This window comes from Gracilinanus agilis, chromosome 3 (genome assembly GCF_016433145.1).
Source record: "Gracilinanus agilis isolate LMUSP501 chromosome 3, AgileGrace, whole genome shotgun sequence".
NCBI classification, from domain to species: Eukaryota; Metazoa; Chordata; class Mammalia; order Didelphimorphia; family Didelphidae; genus Gracilinanus; species Gracilinanus agilis.
The window spans coordinates 566,057,606-566,080,865 of record NC_058132.1 but is presented as its reverse complement, the minus strand read 5'-3'; the positions used below and the strand labels follow the sequence as shown (position 1 = coordinate 566,080,865).

The following is a 23,260-nucleotide window of genomic DNA, read 5'->3' as shown; positions in this document are numbered from 1 at the left end:
AAGGCACTTTTTAATTTCAATTTTAGAAGAATGATATGTGTAATGGGTAGTCATTATGAATAAGTAATGAAGATTCTATATTACATCATTTATATACCCATAAACTAAACATTCATGGCCTTTTTAAACATGCTTTTATAGAAGTAGCACCTTTAAAATGTACACTTAGCCAGAGTATTCACTTAGTTGTTCAATAATATTTATTCAGTACTTATTATGTGTAGAACACTAGATTTTAAGAAATTATGAACTTCAGTTACAAGGTTTTGCACTAAATTGGGGGGAAAGACGATTAACATCTCTTTTGTTTTGCCTTATTTTAATTTGGGGAAGAGATAATTTCCTAAAAAATAATAATGAATCATGGAGTACACGAAGATTTCTTTCTCCCTCTCTTCCTGTTGGAGCATCACGTTTTAGACCCTCTTCTGCTCAGCCGAGGGGGAGAATGCTTTCTTTCATGACTCCAAGGAGTCAGGATTACATGATATAGAAGAGTATAATCCTTCCTGTTGATAGTTTGTCCTTGATAATAGGAGTTTTTTCTGCTTCAAAGATAGGCTATCGAAATTCATTCTGTAGTATGGGACAGGTGCAAGCTCTGGGGCTACTGGCCAATGCCCCATTTCTGCCCATTGCCTCTTCATGGAATTAATTTTATGCACAAGCTTCATGACCATTCAGAAATACCTCTAAGAGACAACTCTAGGCAAGAAGAGATGTTTAGTTTCTCTGATGTGAAGTAGGCCTATCAAGATATTGCTTTTTTGGTTACTACTTTGTTTTCTGCTTGTTTTGAAGAAAATAGGATTCATTTTTACCCCCGAGAAACTGAAAAGGCTAGTTAATACAGAAAGTTTATATTGAGAATTATCATAAAAGTCACAATTCTAGTATCTTCTTTCAGTAAATGCAATGGCTTAGAATTATAATATTTCCTAGAAAGGAAATCTCTTAAAAATTAATTAATACATTAATCATTCAATCAATACATTCATCAAGAAAATAGCTTAATATTCTAGGAGGAAAGAGCAAACACATTCTTATCATAGTAAAAGGAGAACACATTGTACTATGCAAGGCTTGTAGATAATCTTCCCTAGGAAAGCTGTGCACTTCTCTTCTCAAGCCTTTTGATGAAAGACTTCTTTCTGGTAACCAAAGAGACTCACCTGTGTCCATTCATTAGTTTGTGGGTCATAAGATTCCATAGTGTTCAGGTAGGACTGACCGTCGTATCCACCTACTGCATATAATCTGTCTCCCAGCAGACACACTCCAACAGCATCTCGAGGCATACTCAAAGGAGCCACCATGGTCCACGTGTCTGTTTTGGGGTCATATCTAAAATACAAGAGGAAATGGAAAATAAATTATTTGACATATTTCTAATGCACCTATAAATTATTTCAGAGGACATTTTTAGGAAGAAGAATATTTTTAGTTTCTATAACTTTAATAATAAAAGAGATTAAAAGCTAATAATAATAAGACATAGTAATCTAATAATAATTGTGAAATATAAATAAACACATAAATAATCCGGTTTTGCTTTTTAGGAATTATATTATATAGCTCTAAAAGGGACCTAAGAAAACAAGTAGCTCAATCTCATTTTACAGATGAGTAATCTTTCTTATTTTTTATAGGTCTATGGAATGTTACTTAGAAAAGGAACATTATCATAAGCATTAAACCATGACTAAAATCTATTTTTAAAAGTCACAATTGTCTAAAGTCTAAACTTACATTAAACAACAATATTTATTTTCCTAGTGTTTTAATATAGCATTTTTATTTTAGACTTGTATTGATAACTTTTGTTTTTAATGTCTCCAACATTTCTAAAAATATTTCTCCTTCTCTACTACTCAAAAGTCTTCCCTTGTAACAAAGAATAGAAAAGAAAAGGAAGTGGTAGGAAACAGTCAAGATATAAAGCAAATCTGACAATGTATTGATGTATAACCATAGTTCTTCTTAGCTGCATCAAACAGAGAGAAGTGTTTTTTCCCATCTCTGGTCAACCTTGGTCTTTGTAAATACACATAAAAGACATGAGTGTGATGCCTTAAATTTTGTTCTTTCATTCAAATTGCTACAATCACTATGTATATTGCTTCTTTGGTTCTGATTGCTATGTGAATCTTCATATGTTTCAATACAATATAAAAAATATATATCTTTTTTTTAATTTGGCACATATTACTTCAAACAATGGAAATTTGGGGGATAGTTTTTACTGGATGAAGAGATGCCACAAGCCTGGGACTTGTAAGGATGGGGGTTGGTGGGACAAAAAGAGCCAGAAGAAGGCCGTTTTTGACAGTTACTGACAGTTGGGACGAGAGAGGGAATTCTGGGGGTTTCTCTGGAGGAAGAGGGAAAGGGGAGGTTCTTCTGGCTGAGGACTGAGAGAGGGAGGAGGAGGACATTTCAGCTCAAATCCAGTCCTGAGGGATTCCTGAGGATCTTTCTTTGGACATTGAAACCCTGATGCCCTAGTCAAGGCGTCCCATTGCTTATCACCCAGCAAGACTTCAATAATTGAGTTAGCTAAGTTTCTGGACTCCATTTTGGGAACAATCTCTTAGTCCCCTTCCCCCATTACCCAACCTTGCTGAGAGACACTTTCAGGTCTAACTTACAATTATAGAAAAGGATAGAAATAGAAACAGAAGGAGAAGGGACAAGGGTGGGAGAGGCTTAGGAGTGGGAACCCCAAAGTTTCCTACCCGAGTGATGGACCCCATAGAAATAGAGAAGAGGGCACCCCAAAATCCCTCTGCCCTTCACCCCTTTTGCCAACCCCTAAATTGCAAATAATAAAAGCCATTCATTAGTCAGATAGCATTCCAGAGTGCCTGAGAGATGAGGGAGATGGGAATCACAGCTTGGTCTGGTTGCTTCCATCTTGAAGCTGGACCAGCTGCTGTGAAGTTAGCTGACCTCTGGGGAGGTTTGTGTGAACCCCTCCCTCATTCAGAATAAGATTGGGGTCCCCCATACCTAATATTATAGGGAAGTATTGCCCCCAACTCCTGTGGGGTGGCATGACCATCCAGGTCACCCTGTTTCGGGGTAATACCCCCTTGAAGTCTAGCGAGTGTATAATTGGCAGGAGGGGAGAGCTAGAAGAGAGTCTCACCACATAGACTCTCTATCTCCCCTCTATTGTAACATTGGTTACTTGGCTCTTATTACAGTTTTGGCAGAGGCTCTCTTTATTCTTATAGACTGACAAAATAACGTGACATTTTTGCTCTTTAAGAGTGGCAAAAATCTTTGTTCATAGTAACTTTATGAGGTAGACATTACATATAGTATTATCCCCATTTTACAGCTTGTAGATATCGTACTTGCTCAATGTCAGCTTCTTAGTATTAGAGCTAGGATTGAATCTGTAATATTTCTTGACTTGAAACCTAATACCTTTCCTCTTACCTTATGCCTCTATATTAAAGATGTCACTTCAAAAATGGTACACAAGCACATTGCATTCTTTGAATCTGAGACTACCTTAATAATAAATTTAATGAATGCTGGTTTAGTCAAAAGCTTGATGAGGAACCACTGTCTTGAAGCTTAGACATGAGATAAATCACTTTGAATCACAGTGAGTAAGACTTGTAAAGCACAACAAGCAAATGTGAGCCTGCAAAAATAACTATCAAGGACTGCTTTTAATAACATATATTCTTCGACATTAGAGGGATGCCTTAAAGAACATGGGTATGAATCGTAGAATGGAAAACATAAAGTGGGTTATAATTTCACTTAAATTTTATTTCATGCTAATTGCAATAGATTTGGACCCTGGGAAGCAACTCCCTTCGTATTCATGACATATTCTATTAGACCTTCAGAGCTATAAAGAAGATTTCTCTAAGTTGAGAAGGAGATTTATTATAATATGGCATCTTCTTGGAAGAATGAAACACAGGCTATGTATGTTGTAATGAAGAGGGATGTTAGAGACATGAAATGTCATTCAGATCTGCAATCAGAAAACTTGAGCCAGCAGGAAAGGTAAGAGAAGGAACTAAGGGGTGATAAATTCTAATAGGAATATAATTTTGCCTAAAAATAATTCCTAAGTAAGTCAGTGTTTGGATATGTAGCCTGGTTCATTTGAACACACTTTTGATATTTCATAGAATCTCTAGCTTGACGGATAAGCTGGACAAGATAACTTTTTTAACATGTTTGTTGGTTGAGTTCAAAATGTGAGAAGGCTATGGTGATTCCCAAATCCAATTTGGAAATTCCCTTACCTCCCAGTCCTATTTGCATAAAGTATTAAGAGAAATAGTAAAAGGGTATTTTTAGGAACTAGTGTGTCTGTTATAGTCCCAGTATTTGTGGAGTTATAGTATATAATAACACTTTCAGCTGACAATCTGGAACATTTTCCTTTTGTTGAATCAGCAAAAGGAAGAGAGAAACTATATTCTCCAGCATTTTTGCATTTCCTGCTATTGATTGTCTAAACTGTCAGTCAGGTTGTCTTTTTAGAACATACAACAACAATTTACAGCAATCCATGGCTATTCCAATATTGATGAACAGCTCATTTGGCCAGTAACATTGGCAAGCCAAGAAAGTACATTTCTGAAGGTCTGATAACCACATACACTTCTCAGTACTCCTTAGTAGAAAATTTTTACCACAAACCCTGGTTTGCAAATGGTATAGATGTAGATAAGTTTAATGCTTCATTCATACCTTGTTTGGGGGATGATTCTTTAATTCAATTTTCATCCAACCACTTCTGTACTTATCTGTGAGTAATTCTCAACCATCAGACACTAAGATGATCTTAGCAAATATAATATCTTAGAGTTAGAAGAAATCTTAGAAAAAAGCTAGCTCAGACTCCTCATTTTATAAGGAAGGAAAAATGAGACAGTGATGAGGTGAGTTGCTGTGACAAGAGTTCCCAAGGGTGAGTTGCTATGACAAGAGTAAGGAAAAGCTTGTTTGTACACACATACACATATGTTATTGGCAAGGTTATCAGTGCATGTGTGTATAAGCACACACACTCATAAAACACATCTACATGTATACACAACACACATGCATATGTACACATGTGTATATACAGGTTCTTTGCCAGAGGAAGGACTTGAATCGTGCTCTTTCTCACTCCAAAATAGTTCTGTGTCTAATATTCTAGAACAGATATATACTTTCTCACACTATTCAATTAATTAAATTCCTATCATACAGTTTTACAAAATTTAACATTACTTTCAGTCAAGAATTTGTAACAAGACTTGTTTTGGGGAAAGAATGAGGGGAATGTTTTATCCAAATAGATGTCTAAATAGTATAATATTTCTGAAGCTTTTAGCTACTCATCAGATTTGTCATCAAGACATTTTAACACTGGCAGCTACCCACTGTCTGTATTTTCAAAGACAAATTAATAAAGAGAGTTCTATTTTATATGCCCTGGAATCATGAACAGATGCTATAGGTTCTTCATATTGCAAAAACTTCCTGAGAATTTGTCTTTAACTGAATTTCCCCTTTCAGTCTATTTCCTTCGAGGTACATAGGATTGGCCTGATAAGTAGAAAGGCTTCTTGGTTTATAGCAATTATTGAAAAAGCACTTTCCCCTTGTAGGCTTGTTATAGGTGCAAGGGTTGGGGCACAAAGGTTCAATTTCCTTGGCTGTAAATGACATCACTTCCATTTGTTAATGGCAATCATTAGTAATGGGATTATCGTGAAGATTTTTGAAAGGCATGATGCTTCCCCCACTTTCAGTGCTCCAAATCCTATACATCCCCAAAGGATACCAAAAGATTATTGTTCATTTTAGGTATCCAAAAGAATTTATTAATGATTCACATTAAATAAAGTGGATCAAAGCAGTAGCAAAGTTGTTTGTAAAATGTAAGAATTCCTTTTAAAGCAAATTACTATGAGGTGGCATATAAACTGACAAACAATGGAGGACTTTAGAAATATTTCCAAGAGAGGGGAATACAAGTACAAGCCTATTGTGTGTGTGTATACATATATATGTATATACATACATGTATATATATATATATATATAGTTGCACATTAGTAATGCTCTTCCTAATAATCAATCCATTTTCAGCAAATAGGTTAAGTTCAATATTTTTCATCTGGGAAATTTGGGACCATCCACATAGTTATAATGTATAATAACCATTTGTTTCAATGACATTTTTTAAACAATTGCTTCCTTTTTTTGGTGAATATTTTCTGGCAAATAAAGTTTTTATGTGGGAGGAAAAAGATTCTTCAGAGTTATTGATGTAGAAACAGTATTTCTGCTTCCTCTTTTGGGAGGGAGATGGAGAATGGTGATGGACTATCTAATGATACATTTTGCTGGTGCAGATACAAGCAGGCTCTTCAGTCATTCTGATTCACTGAGGCCAGCAGCAATATAACTAGCATTTTTTCAAGCCTGTGGCAAATTTCACAAAACATGCCTAGGGCAAGCTTCAAAAAAATGAGCCTGGGGCAAGAAGCATGAAAATTGCCCTCAAATTAACTTTTAAATACAAATCCAGCTATTGTCAGTGTTGGTGGGGAATGTGGAGAGAGATTCAGGAGGCAGAGAGGACTCTCAGCAAGAGATGGGGGAGAGGATAGAGCTCACCTGAGAGTTAAGAGATTGGGCCACCTGGTAGTTTCCTGTTTTTACCAATTGCTCTTTCCAACTAGATGCTGAATTTAGTTTCTTCTATTCTGCTGAAAGGAATGTAAACTCTGTCAGCACCATATACATTTTTTGTACCTTGAGGCCAAAGTCCAATCATCCCACCTCAATTATAAAACTAATGGCCACTCTGAATGATGGCAAGAAGCAAAATCTGCCACCTTTATTTTCCCATCCTTTTAGGGAACTGTACAGAAAAATTATGGAAAACCAGACTCAATATTTTGTGCTATGTCTGGTTTGGCTAGGATCATGCAGGGCTAGCCATAGCTCTACATGGAATTATTACGGTAACTCAAACTCAAACTTGAGTGATAAACTAACAACAAAGGATTCAAAATTAATTAAGTGGCAAATTCTTACTGAGCATTTATTGTGCACTCAGTCTGGTACTAGGTGATTTATTTTAAATGCCTCATTAAGACCAGAACATGCAGAAAATTTTTAAGATAACAACAAAAATATCTAGTTATTTAATGTTTTAATAAAAAATCACACAGAATCAAGCAAAAAATAAAACCAAGAAAACAAAAATTCATTGAGTTTTTTTTAAATTTTCTTTTACAGTAATTATTCTCAGATACTCTGTACATGGGGCTTCATGGTTAAATAAATTAAAAAAATAGCACTCAGTGACTTTTCTTCTTGTCTTCACCTTTAAATTCATTACCTTCTATATTCAGGATTTTTTTTTTTTTTACGGTATTCTCCCTAGCCTGGGGCATACCAAGTTATTACACAAAGATGAAATCAACAATTTTTTCTAGCTGAGGAAAGAAACTGAAAAAGTGAAGGAAAGCATTTTTCAAGCAGTTATAGTGAACTCTCCTTTTCAACCCCATTCTGTTGACAGGTTTGAGTTAGCCATCTTTTTAGCCTAGTAGTATATAGTACCTGCTACATACATACAGATATACAGACACATATGTACATGCCTGTTGTTTTATTCATTATGTATTTGTATACATGCGTTTATATATTGCTCTAGATATATAGATAGACATCTATATATGTATGTGTCTACCTATATATATTTTAAAAAGGTACCTTCATATATTGAGGTTTTCTTCCTTTCCAACTATTCACTTTGGCTTTTATGGAGTAACAATGAAAATATCGTGTCAAAGACTCCATTACAATTTATAGCACTCAGGAAAGTGAAGACACAATGCACAGTTACTAAAGTTAGTTGTAAAATGTACTGGCTAGAGGTTCTTTCTGAAATAGATTTTCTTTGAAGATAGCTACTGGAAGTCATGTGAGTATTTTTTTTTTCAGATGTGATTTTTAAAGTATTATTAGTTTTTTTCTGAGAAGCAGCATGAAGACTGACTTCAGTCATAAAGATATGAGTTCTGGTCCTATTTCTGACACATACAGTCCATATGACTATGAATAAATTGCTTTACCTTTCACCGACTCGAGCAGTTCTCAATAGTAATGTAAGAGACAGAGATGAACCATCTGTGGTACTGTTTTACATCTATGAAATAAATCTGTCTCTAATTAGTCTCTGCTCAGAGGACTAATAATAAATTCAATAATAATGATACAATCTTTCCACATTTTAATGGCAAAAATGTATGAGAATAAGTATCTCCTAATAAATTTTTTAAAATTCTATAAGTATGGATTGCATAGATTATGAACTTATGAGTATGGTACATGGCATATTTAGTCAAACTAGGTCAATACCAAGTTAGCTATTTTGACATTTTTTTTTCTTTTTCTTTTTTTTTGTTTGTGACCATAGATAGCTCTTGAGGCTCAAGACAGGTGAAGTATATATTTGGAACAAAATACGTCAATAAATGTTTTTAAATGAAGAAAGGAATCAACTACAAATCCAATTTGATCATTTAAATAATTATGATTTTTATGAGTAACAAATCATTAGAACAATGTGATAATAATTGCTTTTTTAAATTTTAATTTAATTGTCTAGTTTAGAATCTCTTAAACAAATATCAATTTCTCCTTATTCTGAGTGAGAACTGCTGCTTAGTGTTCAGATATCTTTCATGGAAGCTCTTCCTTCACATAAAGAATAGTAGATTCCCTTATCAACCACAAAAGGTTTCTACTAAAGGAATGTGCATTCAGGATGAAGCAAGTATTTAGCATGGAATCCTGGAAACTTATGGCTTTCACGAATATCAGTTGCAACGCTTGAATTTGGTAGTCATGCATTCAGGTCTAATGGATGCATGCCTAGAATATGGCAATAAAGTATATATGAAATATAATGGCTTCAGACCTAATCAACTTTGGAGTCGGGAATTGTGATAAAGTAACATGTACTTGAATATAACTTTCTAGAACATCATGCTTATTTTTCCAGTTCTCAAGCTTCTTGAATTCTTTGAAGTATTTTAAAATATTTTTAAATGACTTTTGATATTCCTTCATTTTTGATACTCCACATCACTGGCTAACATGACTTGGCTTTATCTTGCTTCTCTTCATTGTTGCTTGTTATCAGCAAATTCTTAATTACCAAATATGCTGTTTCTTTTCTTAGTCCTCATCCTTTATGGCCTCTTTGCAGCATGTGGCTTGGATGACCATCCTCCTCATCCTGATACTCTCTCTTTTCTGAGTATTCATGATACTACTCTTTCTTGGCATTCTTCCTAACTGGTGGATTGCGTTTAAGTCTCTGATCATCTATATACCACCCCTAGCTCTTGGTATATCTTGAAGCTCTGTTCTGGACCCTGTTTTATTCTCTCCATGTAAAGGGATCCCAGATTAAAATTATCCAGTCGTCATCTCTATCTTGAGCTCTAATCTTGCTGTACCAACTGCTGACTAGCTATTTCACACTAGATGTACCATAAATGTATATAAAAAAAGAACTCATTATTGTCTCCAAGCTTCCTCCACCTTTCCTCCCCTTTTCTGTCAAGGGCACCATTCAAGTCCCTCAGGTTTTCATTATCTATGACTCATCACTCTTCCTCATTCAAATATCCAATTTATTGTCAGATATTGCATTTCTTACTCCATGATATATCTCAAACTAATCCCCTTTTCACTACTCACATAATACTATTTCAGGACCTCCTCACTTTTTGCCTTGGCTATTGCAATATCACTTTTAAAGGCTATTTCAACCTGGCCATAATCTACCTTTTGAGGTTATTATGCATTATTTCCCTTTCTACATCCTCCATTCTCAATAAATTGACCTTTCTGCTTTAGCTTACATGTGACACTCATTACCTATCTCTATAGCTTTGTGCTGGCTGACCATAGTGTCTGTATGTACTTCCTTCTGTGCGCATCATAATATCTCTTACTTCTTTTAAGTCATATCTCAATTTGAACCTTCTACATAAAATCTTTCCTGGTTTTGCTAGTTATTGGTACCCTCCTCTCCCAAAGTACCATATATGTAGTCTGCATTGCATTTGCATAAACAAGTGATTTCACTCAATCCTTGGGGCAAAGGACTATTCAATTTTTGTCTTTGCATCCCCAACTTGGGAGAACAGTAGACATTTAATAAATGCTTGCTGAAATACCACTACTAGGTCTGTATCCTGAGGAGATTTAAAAGAAGAGGGAAAGGACCTATTTGTGCAAAGATATTTACAGCAGCTCTTTTTGTGGTGGCAAAAAATTAGAAACTGAGGGGATTTCCATCAATTGGGGAATGGCCGAACAGTTTGTATGTGAGTGCAGTGGAATACTAATGTGCTATAAGAAATAATGTGAAGGATAATTTAAGAAAGACTTGGAAAGATCCACATGAACTGATGCAAAATGAAGTGAGCAGAACCAGGAAAACATTTTGCACAGTAATAGAAATATTAAGTGATGAACAATTAGGAATGACATATATTTCTAGCAACACAGTGATCCAATTCTCAAGGATTCATGATGAAAAATGTCATCTGTTTCCAGAGGGGGGGGAAGGAACCTGAAAGAATCTGAATACAGAATGAGACATGTTATATTTCATATTAATCACTTTTCTTTCATTTGTTTGAGTTTTCTTTCACAAAAGGACTAATATGGAAAGATGTTTTACACTATTAAACAAATGTAAAATCTATTTCAGATTGCTTTCCATTTTGGCTTGGGAAAGGGTGAAAATTTGTATTAAACTTAAAGAAAATAAAGCTTAAAATTATTTTTTATGTAATTGAGTTAGAAATAAAATATTAGTAAATTTAAAAATGCTTGTTATTGTGTGACCTTTTTATAAAAACATAGTTATTCTTCCTTCTTTTAACTTCCTTATGTCCTATCTAGGTTATGATTTGCTCTGAAGGCAGTTTGCCATAGTATGTCAATAAAATTTATTAAGAGTACAGTTTAGGTAGCTTAGTGTCTAGAGAATAAGGACTGGAGATGGGAGGTCCCAAGTTCAAATCTGACCTCAGATACTTCCTAGGTATGTGACTCAGGGCAAATTACTTAACCACCATTGCTCTAGCCCTTACTACTTTTCTGCTTTAGAACCAATAAATAGTATTGAATTAAAGACAAAAGGCAAGATTTTTTTTTCTTTTAATGAACATTTAAGTGTCTACTATGTGCCAGGCACTGTATTGAGCACTAGGGAAATATTACTGTTAAGCAATGGAAAGACATTGTATTTGGAGTTTGAATCCCATCTCCAGTACTTACTATCTCTGTGGTAGGAGACTGAATTTTTCTACCTTAAAAAAAAGGGGAGGTTGGACTAGATAGGCCCTAAGGACCAGCTCTAAATCTGTGATGCAGTGATTCTCTGAACAGGGGGGAGTAAGTACAAAGAAGTGGTTGCAATCTCATTAAATAATAAAGTCTGTCTACTAAAAGAGAGCTCAGGAGTCTATCAAATCAGTCTTGGCAACATTTGTCACATTGGAAAAATGCAGAAATTGCACTTCCACTCATAAGTCATCAGCTCAAATGAGTACCTGCTGTTTGGAGTAGCTTACCCTAGCTGTTCAGAATATATATTAGAGAGAATGGTAAACATGATTTAGAAAAAACAAACAAAATGTTTCTAACTATATAAGTTTCTGCTGAATCCTTTTCTCATTTGCAAATGTTTAAATATCCAGAATGTTGGTATTAAAGAAAGAATAATTGGGACTTTCAGAAAAAATGGCTGAGAGGACTATTGACTAGTCCCGTCTTTTCCTGCTTACTTCATAATCCAGATGAATACACTAAAATAAAAAAAAATAATAATTTAAAGTATGTGTATTGTGTTTGTGTATAAAATCCTAATGAAGAAAACCCGACAGAATGAAAAAAAAAAGACTGAGGAAATGAACAAGCAAGATATGTGTTTATATTATGAACACTTTTGTTAAGACAAAATTCTAGAAATAACTCTGGTATAAATGCAACAACTTCTATTCCCCCTCCATAATTCTAACAAATATAAGAATTACAAGATGTGTTTTCTTACAGTAATAAGAACTGATAGAAGAGAGGGAATACACATGGAGCTTGATATGAAAAACTCAAGAGGAAAATCTTTGACCTTGAATAGAAGCTATAAAATATTAACAAAACAGAGGATGCTGTGAAAAATAGAATGCAAGTGATAAAATTGAAAAATTCAATTATATAGTAAGAGTATTGTGCCAATGATAAATGGCAGAAAGATGGAAGGATTGAAGTACCTGAAATAAAAAAAATAAAAATAATTACCAGGAAAACAGCATTTGACTAGAAAAAAATAGAATATATATCTTCCAAAGTTAAGATTCTTGATGAAACATGAAACTAATTATATTTTAAGAGATCACCTAAAAGTGCTTAAAATTATCAGGATCAGAGGGCATAGCATTGATCAGCAGAATTACTGGGATGCCATCAAAGAAGAATTCATTATTGTTTTAATTTATTAAGGGATGTGATTTTCAAGTTACTTAGCTTCTAAGTAAAGAAAAAAAAACACTGCAAATATCCAAGAAAAGACAAAATGCACAATAAGAAAGCCCAGAAATAAAATGGAGGATTATGCAACATCAATGAGAAATGGAAGGAAAAATGGAATGAATGTAAAAAAGGGCATTTAAATGACTACCATGTGCCAAAACATAATTCTAGGTGCTGAGAAAACAAATACAAAAAATGAAAACAAAAAACAAAGGCAGTCTCTGAACTGTTGTGAGACCTGCTAGTTTCCCTAAATAATAATTAAATAATCTTCCTCACAACAGAACTCAAGGAGCTTATATCTTAATAAGGGGAAATGACATTTAGAGAGAAGGGAACATCATGGCATTTTGTTTTTAAAAATACAGGAATAATGAGTAGAGCCAAAGGGGAATAGATTGACATTCCCTTTCAAGAGGCAATGAAAGAGTTGATTTATTATTCAAGAACTGGAAAGTAAGTTTTAGGAGTGGAGCTGAGAGGTTAAGACTAAGGCAAGCACCAATCAGGGCCTCAGGGCAGGCTTTTTGTGGTATTTAGAAGATATAGTCCTTCTACATATGGTTTTTGGTGTAGCCAATAAGGCAATGAACAAGAAGCTGCCTAAAAAGAGATGTAAAAATTGCCTGAGGGAGATTTGAGTATAATATTACTAAAGCAACCACAAATCAGTACAGTGAAGTTGTCAGGAATTTCCAGCAGTGAAAGAGTTAAGTCATCTAGGTCATGACTTTTGATATTACTGAAACCAATATGACTTTCATCCCAGAATTGCTTATCCTGAAAAACTAAATATTCTCAAAATAAGCTTTTAACATTAGTGATGATCTCTAAGAATTCCTTTTGAAAAAAATCAGTTATATCAGTTTTTGAAGCAAAAACAGAATTGAGAAAGGAAATATTAAGAATACAAACAAACTTTACTCCCTCAAAAAGCAAAGTGAAGATTCAGTGTTTCCTTACTAAAGAGAGAAGAAAAAATTCTCCTTTCTCTTAAGTTCAACCACAGCTAAGGTGACATGGATAGAAAAAAAGACAATCTTTGGGCTGCATGTTTAAATAAATACTCTAGAAAAAGAAAAGGAAGAAACCAAATTTGTGTATGTATGTTACTGTGTACCTTTGTGTGCGTTTTATATAGTGTGTGTGTGTGTGTGTGTGTGTGTGCAAAAAAGAAAAACTTTCTATACCATTAGAAAAATAGTTTACAGTAAAGAAAGCATCATAATGACTATGTTTAGAAAATATTAAAATCAGTTATATGGCAACAAATTAAAACTTATATGAAATATAAATAAGTGTAAAATATGTAGATTTACATAGTAGTAAATAGAAATTCTAAACTCTATTAGAGAGTAAGAAAACCATACATATCAAAATATTTTTTATTTTATTTTTTAATTTTATTTATTTGGTTTTTTTTTTTTAACTTTAACCTTCCACCTTAGAATCAATACTATGTATTGGTTCTAAGGCAGAAGAGTGGTAAGGGTGGGCAATGGGGGTCAAGTGACTTGCCCAGGGTCACACAGCTAGGGAGTGTCTGAGGCCATATTTGAACCCCAGGACCTCCCATCTCTAGGCCTGGCTCTCAATTCACTGAACCAAGTGCCTCCCCTACCCCCAATTTTTTTTTAAAACTAGTCCATAATGAATACTCTGAAGAATTTTGTAAAACATTTATATTCACAAAATAGAAAAGAAAACATCTAAATCATCATACAAAGTAAAAATTGCTCTGTTATTCAGACTAGGAGAGATAAGGTTGAGAAACCAAAGTAATGACCAATATAACTAATTAATGTTTAAATAAAATATAAAATAGGGGGCAGCTGGGTAGCTCAGTGGAGTGAGAGTCAGGCCTAGAGACAGGAGGTCCTAGGCTCAAATATGGCCTCAGACACTTCCCAGCTGTGTGACCCTGGGCAGGTCACTTGACCCCCATTGCCCACCCTTACCAATCTTCCACCTATGAGACAATACACCGAAGTACAAGGGTAAAAAAACAAAACAAAACAAAACAAAACAAAACAAAATATAAAATAATATGCAATGCTGGAAAAATGCCAAAACAACATCCTGAGAAAAAATACTCACTATTAGGTTAGATTTATAACAAAAATGTAAGACCTGCTCAGCAAGAAGAGATAAATATAACAACTTGTAATAAAAATAAAATTTCATGAATACAAAACAATATTGGAAAAGGTTTTAACAAAGTACATTCATTCATTTAAAGTATAAAGCTAAATAATATGTGAGTATTTTTTAATATGGTAAACTATTCAAAATAAAAAATTAGTATAATTCATAATAAGTAAAACAAAACAATAATATCATAGTTAAAGGAAAGATGTCACTATGCCATGATTATTTGATAAAGTTTTAGACATTGATATAAATAAATGAAAAATAGAAGATGGAAGCATAGGGAAAATAATAAAACTATTTCTATTTTTAGATATGATGGTTGACTTAGAGAATCATAAAGAATTCATTTTTTAAAAAATTATTAATTACTTATACAAGATAAAAATAATTCCACAAAATCACAAAGCTTTCTATGTATTATATATTTTTTATTTTATTTATTTTATTTTATTTTAAACCCTTAACTTCTGTGAATTAGCTCCTTGGTGGAAGAGTGATAAGGGTGGGCAATGGGGGTCAAGTGACTTGCCCAGGGTCACACAGCTGGGAAGTGTCTGAGGCCAGACTTGAACCTAGGACATCCCATCTCTAGGCCTGACTCTCAATCCACTGAGCTACCCAGTTGCCCCTTTCTATGTATTATAAATATAATACAGGAAAAAAGTTGAGAAGACAAATTTCCCTTTAGATAATAGCTAAATGAATTCAATATGTGGGGATTGATTTACAAAGATACAGAAGGATTTAATTTTTAGAATTTAAAGAGTAATAGAGATTAAATGTTCCTGGGCAGAATAAATTTAACAAAAATTACACTACTACCAGCCCTGGATTTAAGGCTATACCATACAATTTCCAATACTTTTAAAGTTAGACAAATTAATTTTTTAAAATTTATTTGTTGGGCGAGGGGTAGCTGGGTGGCTCAGTTGATTGAGAGCCAAGCCTTGAGACAGGAGATTCTAGGTTCAAATCTGGCCTCAGACACTTCCTAGCTGTGTGACCCTTGGAAAGTCACTTAATCCCCATTGCCTAGCCCTTTACCATTCTACTGCCTTGGAGCCAATACACAGTATTGACTTCAAGACAGATGGTAAGGGCTTAAAAAAAATTTTTTTTGTTGGAATAAAAGATCAGTTATATGATAGGATAAATAGGAAACATGGAAAGAGTGGCTACATATTTACAATCATGTTACAAAACCATAATATCAAACATAGGGTTTGATAAATTCAAGTAATCATTAGGAAAGGAAATCTTTATTTTAAAAAATCTGTCATGAAAACTGGAAAGCGTGTGGTTAAAAAAAAAAGTCTTGAATAGTACACTACACCTAATCCTACAAAAACTCCCAAATTGAAAAACAATCTAAATGTAAAATGTCACAGCATAATAAACAAAATAATAATGGAAATATGTATATTTCATAATTATGTTTGGGAGAAAATTTTCTACTTAGATATGGGAGAGAAAAGATTGTAAAAAAGTTAAAAGAGATCATTTCAATTGTACAAATCAAAATCTTTTGCCCAAACAACATCAATTCAGGAAGTTCCAAAATAATATGTGAACTTAGGGAAAAAATAATCTTTGCTTTGTACTTTTCTCTCTAAAAATTTGACACCCCAAAATCTATGGAAACATACCAGTTTTCTTTCTTACTTAGAGACTTTCCCCCTAAAGACAAAAAGTCAAATATACACAAGTACTTTTTTAAAAAGATCTACAAACTTTAAGTAATAAGGGGCATGATTTTCAAAATCACCAATAATCAAAGAAAAGTAAAATAGATATTCTATAAAGCATTACTTCAAACCCATCAAGGAAATAAAGAAACTAAAAGATGGGAAACATAATTTTATCAGAGATTGTGGGAAGAGAGGGACATTGATTAATTGTTGGTGAACCTATGAATTGATTCATGTGTCCTTGAAAACCATTTGGAATTATGCCAGAAGAGTTAATAAATTGTTAGAATCCTCTCACGTTAGAGATTCCTCTAATTGGACTACTTTTCAATGTGGTTATTGACAGAGTGAAAGACATTCCCCTATATGTTTTATAAATGCTCAGAAAGCTGTGTTATCTGTCATGAGAAAAAGTCAGAAATAAAATATGTGCTCAGCGATTGAATAAATTATGGAAAATGAACATAATGGAATTTTACTGCATTTTAAGAAGTGATACAAAGTATTCATAGAAATATTTGCATAAAGCGATACAGAAATAAGAGCCAAAACAACAATACATATAACGACTAATAATATAAATATAGTCAGTAATGAATAAGCAATTAAATTCTTCTCAAATACAAGACAAGTACACTAACAATTGTCAGTGTGTGAAATATACTGTTAAAGTAAAAGATATATTTGACCTTTCAATTAATAACATAAACTTTTTAAGATTGTGCATATACTTTGCAAGAAGATTTATGTGGCTGTTACTTGAGTAGTGTCTTCTGTATTCAAATAAAATGCATTAAAACAGTAAAAAAACAGGGCTATCCTAAGAAAAATATTGGATAGTTCTGGTGTCCTTTATTCTATGTTCATGACTCTGTGATGTCATGTATTGCACTGTATTTATTCTATTACCTGTTTAGTAATTCTGTTTCTTTTGAGGAAGGTTATTCGAAGTCTTAGGGTCTTGTTTTTGGCCATTAATACTTAAAAAAATCAATTTGCAGGCACAGATGCAATATATTTCAATATCTCCAATAAAGTTGGAGAAGAGTTACACATACTTTGAACCAAAGAATAGGAATCCTGAGAGATCACAACAGTATAGAAAATGAAGTAAACTTAAAAAATGCAATTTTATAGGAATAAATGTAAAATCCTCTATCTTTGGTGAAAAAAGTCAACTTCAGAAATTCAAGATGGGCAAAGGTTTTTTTTTTTTGGTGAAAAAATAGTTTCTATGAAAAAAAAATCTGAGGTTTTATGTGGACAACAATTTCAGTGTGTCATTCATTGAGGAGTTTATATCTAAAACACGGAAGGCAGCATTTCCATTGTACCACTCCTGGCAAGGCTATGTTCAGAGAATTATCCTCATTAATTGGAAGGAATTTTGGGATTGTATACATTTTAGGAAGGATGTAGACAAGCAGAAATGTAGTCAGAGATAAGGAATTAGGATTTTGACACACACAGAGATGATGACTTAAAACAAGTTGAAGGAACTTATATATGAGAAAAGATGAAGGAGAATTCTATAAAAATTTACACATATATAAAGGCATTTCATACACAAAATGTAATGAATTGGTGTTGCTTGACCACGAAAGGCAGAGCTAGGAGCAAAAAAGTGGAAATTTCAGAGAGATGGATTCAATTTTGGTGTAAGAATATTTTTAAATATCAGAACCATGTAAAAATGAAGTAGAGCATATCATCAAGTCGTGAGTTCCTGTACCCCAGAGGTCTTAATCAAAAAAGCTGAATAACTACTTGATTGAGGTGACGTCCAGTGAGTTCATGCACAGGTAAAAGTGGCTCTGAGATCATTGTTTTTTTGTTTTGTTTGTTTGTTTTTGACACTGTGTACATGCAAAGCATTTGATGTAATGGATAGTGCCCTGGACTTGAAGTCAGGAGAAAATGAGTTTAAGCCAAAAAGCTGAGATGCTTCCTAACCTATATTACTTTATGGCAGGTTAACTTTTCTGAATTTCTGATTTCTATTCTGTAAAATGGGGAGAACATTGTTTGTTTAACTATAGTATCATAGAAATGATAGAAGGAAAATGTTTTAAAAGCCTTAGATAACTAAAGAAGCATAAATTATGGTTAGTATAATAAATTGTATTAATTTTTTATCCTTTGGACGCATTTAAAAACATTTTTCCTATCTCCTATCCCCTTTCCTCTCTCACTGGAGAAAATTTGGGAACCTTAGCTATGTTCTCTCTGTGAATTACTTAATCTGTTCCCTATTTCTATTATTATAGAATATTTTTGAAGCTCCATAAGATACCTCACTAAACTATATGAGATTATTTTATAATCTATAACTCACTGAAATGATATAGTATAATGGCCCTTATATTATCCTACTATCCATTAGTTGTCTTGATTTACTGACTATTTAGATGCTAAATGAACAGTGTAGGACATATACTGTAAATATAGCCAAAAAATTCCATTTATATGACATGCACTAACAACTTTGCTAGGAATCATGATGCTGCAGTGTGCATCTGCATTACTTAAATAGCTTTTCCTCCCACCTGACTTCGTATAACTTAAGAATAGGTAAGCTTATTTAAGGCAAATTTTGAAACATGAATTTATTCCTAGACCAAATTCTTTATGCTTCCCCACACAGCTCACATTTCAGTTCCTTTATATGAGAAATCCAAGGTGAAATTATGTGAGTGAGTTGTCATTTCATTAGCAACATTTACATCAGCTATTCATAGGTGCATGATTGTGACAGGAGATGTAAAAGTTGTGCTCACTCTCTCTCTTCCTTGCACATTTCTCCATGTTTCAATATTTCAGAAGGGCAGTGTAGGCTGGGAATATGTCTTCTAAGTGGCATTCATTTCATTAACAGCATTTACACGTAGAATTCAAATATGTGGGATGGCAAGAGTATGAGAATTTTATTCTTCCTTCCTCAAATCTCCTTTCTATTCTTCCTAACGACATTATGCACAGAAACCTAGATTTGTGGGCACTAGATTTTGGAGAAATCTTAAAAATCACTTACTTCAAATTTTGGGTCAGTTAAGTGAATGGACAAATGGATAGAACATGGATAGAACTTGGCTTTGAGTCAGGAAAATCTGAATTGAAATCTGGCCTCAAACACTACCTGGGTAACCCTGGGCAAGCCACTTCACCCTGTTTGCCTCAGTTTCCTCTTCTGGAGGAGTTGGAGAGTGAAATGAGTAAAATGTAAATTTTACAATAAAATGAGCTGGAAACAAAAATGGCAAACCACTCTAGTATCTTTCCCAAGAAAACCCCAAATGGGGTCATTAAGAGTCAGATACAACTGAAACAACTTATCAAAAATGTCAAATTTAGGATTTTACATGTGAAAATGAAAATATTTATCCTCTTTATGAATTGAGAGAATAATAACACTTTTCTTTCAGATATTGGATGAGTCAGCATAAAGTGGCTTAGGAGTGGGTAGAGACTATTTTTTACACTACATTATAGGAAAGATAGACCCCTAGAATCATTAGATATTATTTCATGGGTTCAAAGAGGAAAGTCATTTTCACTGAACACTAATCATCTTTTTATTTTCCAAGTTACAGAGTGAAAATTAGAAAGGGGCACATTTTAGAGGAGGTATGGAAAAAGCACAGAAAGAGACATTGGACTTTGTAAAATGATGACCCAAAGTGGTAAAAAATCCCAGGACACCATTGCCATGGGCTGGACTGTTTAAGTTTGTTGTTGGAAATCCAGTGCTAAGGAAAAGACTAGGACTGTGCTGGTCTGAGTAGGAGCTCATCCAGGGTATAGCCATAGAAGCATTATCTGGTAGTTTTCCCCTATTAAAAATAAGCATACTTGTTAATTAGATGTTAAGTGTATTTCATTCTACTTGCCAAAGAATACAATCTGTCTAAACGCTGATGCTTCTGGACAATGTCCCAGTAGCTTCCCCTTAGACACAGCTCTGGTAGCAAGTCTCAATGTCAGGGAGATGATCACAACGTTCCTTTCTCTTCTTATATTCACACTTACCTACTACTCCTCACTCCTGTGCACAACATAAGACTTTCATGTGACTGGCATGTTTCATGCATAAAATTATATGACAGCACAGATAAAACCAATTTAAGAGGTTTATTGGAATCATGGATAGATTTTCAGCCAATGATTCTCCTACCAACTTCCTAAGTAACTATTCATCCAGGAAAAAAGAAAAAAAATTACTTTAGGAGAGTATTCCATCATCTATCTATAACATGCTCTCAATCAAAAGGGATAACAAATTCTTCCTCCAAGGAAAATTATCCTGTTGTGTATAACAGATAGATTATAGCACACTGGTCCAGAGAAAATAATAAAATAACAGCAACAGCTAGCATTTATACATTGCTTAAGGTTTGAATAGTATATTAGAGGACCAGTGTCCAATGTATATAAACACACAGTTCCAAGAAGCCAAAAAAAAGGGTGGAAATAAAATTAATATGGCAAAATGATATGCATTTAACTAGTTTGATTGTTTTTCTTGGGAAAACTTATATTTTACCTTTATATTAATTTTATATTATTTTTTCATGACATTTTGAGGGCATAATATTTATATCATAGATATTTCAAAATCCCACTAAGTAATAAAGTCTTATATGGTTATAATAATATGAAAAATCCATTTTGCATATCCAAAAACTTTGTCTAGATAAACTAAGTTACTTGGAGATAAAAGTATAATATTTATTTTCAGTTACATCATAAATACTACTACTTTGTGCCTTTATTTTTTTTCCACATCTAAAGAGGCATTCATTAATTTTCCACTTATAAAACACAAAAAACAGAATCCTTAAATCATACCTTTCCACATAGTCTAACAGACGAGAACAGTGATTTGAAGCTGGAGCATCATGGCCTCCTACCGCATACAGAAAGCCATCGCAAGTGGCCACTCCTACTCCTCCTCTTCTCTTACACATTGGGGCGCACATGTTCCACTTATTGGTATGAGGGTCATAGTATTCCATTGAACTCAAACAAGAGCTTCCATCACGGCCTCCAACTGAATATAACCTAAAATACAAAAGCAGGAAACTCCTTTCAAATACATGGAGAGATCTCATGTAGACTGGGTGGAAAGAAAAGTATACAAACTCATAGTAACTTTTAATGGCTTAAAACCACTCCTCAAGGGGCAGTCAGGTGGCTCAGCAAATAGAAAGCCAGGTTTGAAGATGGAAGGTCCTGGGTTCAATGTGCCCTAAGGTATCCTTGTCAAGTCATTTAACCCCAAATGTCTAGCCCTTACCACATCTCTATGTCAGAACCAATACTTGTATCCATTCTAATTTGGAAGTTAATCATTTTTATAAAAATAAAGGTAAAAAAAAAAGAAAACATAAGACCCTTGCCTCAGTAGCATATTCATTCATTCAGCTTTTATTTAAAAATCTAAGTAAAAGGTGCTGTGATAAACAAAGAGGAATTTAAAAATAAAGAAAAAAATTAAAGATGAGGAAAAAATAAATATAAGTTCCTAAAAGGACTTATCGTACATTCAAAATGATATGTATGCATATAAGTATAAAATAAATAAAATGTTTTTATTTTAGAGGTCTAGTCCAACATATGAATAAAGAAGTCACTTTACAAAGATGCACTGCTAGTTATCCAGTCAATGGTTAAAGATTAATGAAGGAGACCTCACTACCTCTCAATAGCTATTTAATCTGACTGATGATGTGTAAGAAGAAGATGGTAAATGGGAATCACTAGGGGCCTGGGATCCTGAAACCAGTCTAGCAGGAGATTGAGGTTTGTTGATGACAAAGGAGAGCAGCCTCAACTGAGGTGCCCAGTGAATCTCCACTGCTAGATGTTAAGCTCCTTTAAATTGTTAAGTGGGTGGCCCTTCCCTGCTGAAGTAACTGCCTTTGTATTCAGTGAAAGCAGAACCAAGCAGGAAACCTTGACTCAACTTCCTGCCAACAATGGAGGCTTAGATTTCACTTCCACAGTAACCCCTACTTCTCAATATTCTGTCCTCTCCTTAGTCTCCTTAGCCTTAGAAGGTGTTGGAATAATCAGAGGAATTCACAGATTAAGGCTAAGGGATTTATTTGAACTGAAAGGAAAACTAAGGTAAGAGGGCTTAGATTTGCTAAACTGCTAGGGGCAACTGGCAGGTGCTGGCAAAGGACCTAGAAGGTCTTGACAGGCTGAGGGCAATCAGCCCTCAGCCAGAGATAACTAGACACTGGCTTGGTGTTGTTTGATCAGCTAGGTACACTGATGATGTTGATTTGCTCTAGAGATGGCCCTAACCACTAGGCAACACTATCTAAATTCCTACCCATGATCCACAACCCTCCTCCCAGGGCCCCAGGGGGAAGGTCAGGTAAGCAAGTTGTCTGGGTGAGGACAAGGGAAATCAGAACCCAGGGTTGGGTTTGCAGAGTCTTATATAGTCATAGCCCAACTGCCGGTTGGCACCTGGGATCTGGCACATGCCATGCCAGAATTCCATTCTGATAACTGACAGGATTGCCTAGGGTAATATTGAAAACCCTTTATTACACTGACCAACAGGAATCCTTAAGATGTCAAAAGGAAAAATGTTCTAGCACACTTGGTGAGTACCCTATCCTGAACTTATGGGAGGATATGGAAAAGATTCATAAATGAGGAGCAGGCATGGATGTGCTGCCATAAGCATATTGGGAAGGAACAACTAAATTAATGAGATATGTCTTGAATGAAAAATTGAGTTTTATCAAGAAAAAATACATTTTTCCAATTTTAACTACTCATCTTCCCCCCAAATTAAAAGTTTTTAATTG

General features: G+C 34.1%; 1 protein-coding gene across 1 annotated transcript in view; it reads right to left on the bottom strand.

Annotated features, from left to right (window-relative positions):
• Nucleotides 1–23,260, bottom strand: part of KLHL1 (kelch like family member 1) — a 542,207-nt gene that overhangs the window by 5,709 nt on the left and 513,238 nt on the right. The window contains exons 9-10 of the mRNA XM_044669367.1: nucleotides 21,282–21,494; nucleotides 1,173–1,344 (exon numbers count right to left, since the gene is read on the bottom strand). Coding sequence (XP_044525302.1) covers nucleotides 1,173–1,344; nucleotides 21,282–21,494 — 385 coding nt within the window. The remainder of the gene's footprint in view (nucleotides 1–1,172; nucleotides 1,345–21,281; nucleotides 21,495–23,260) is intronic.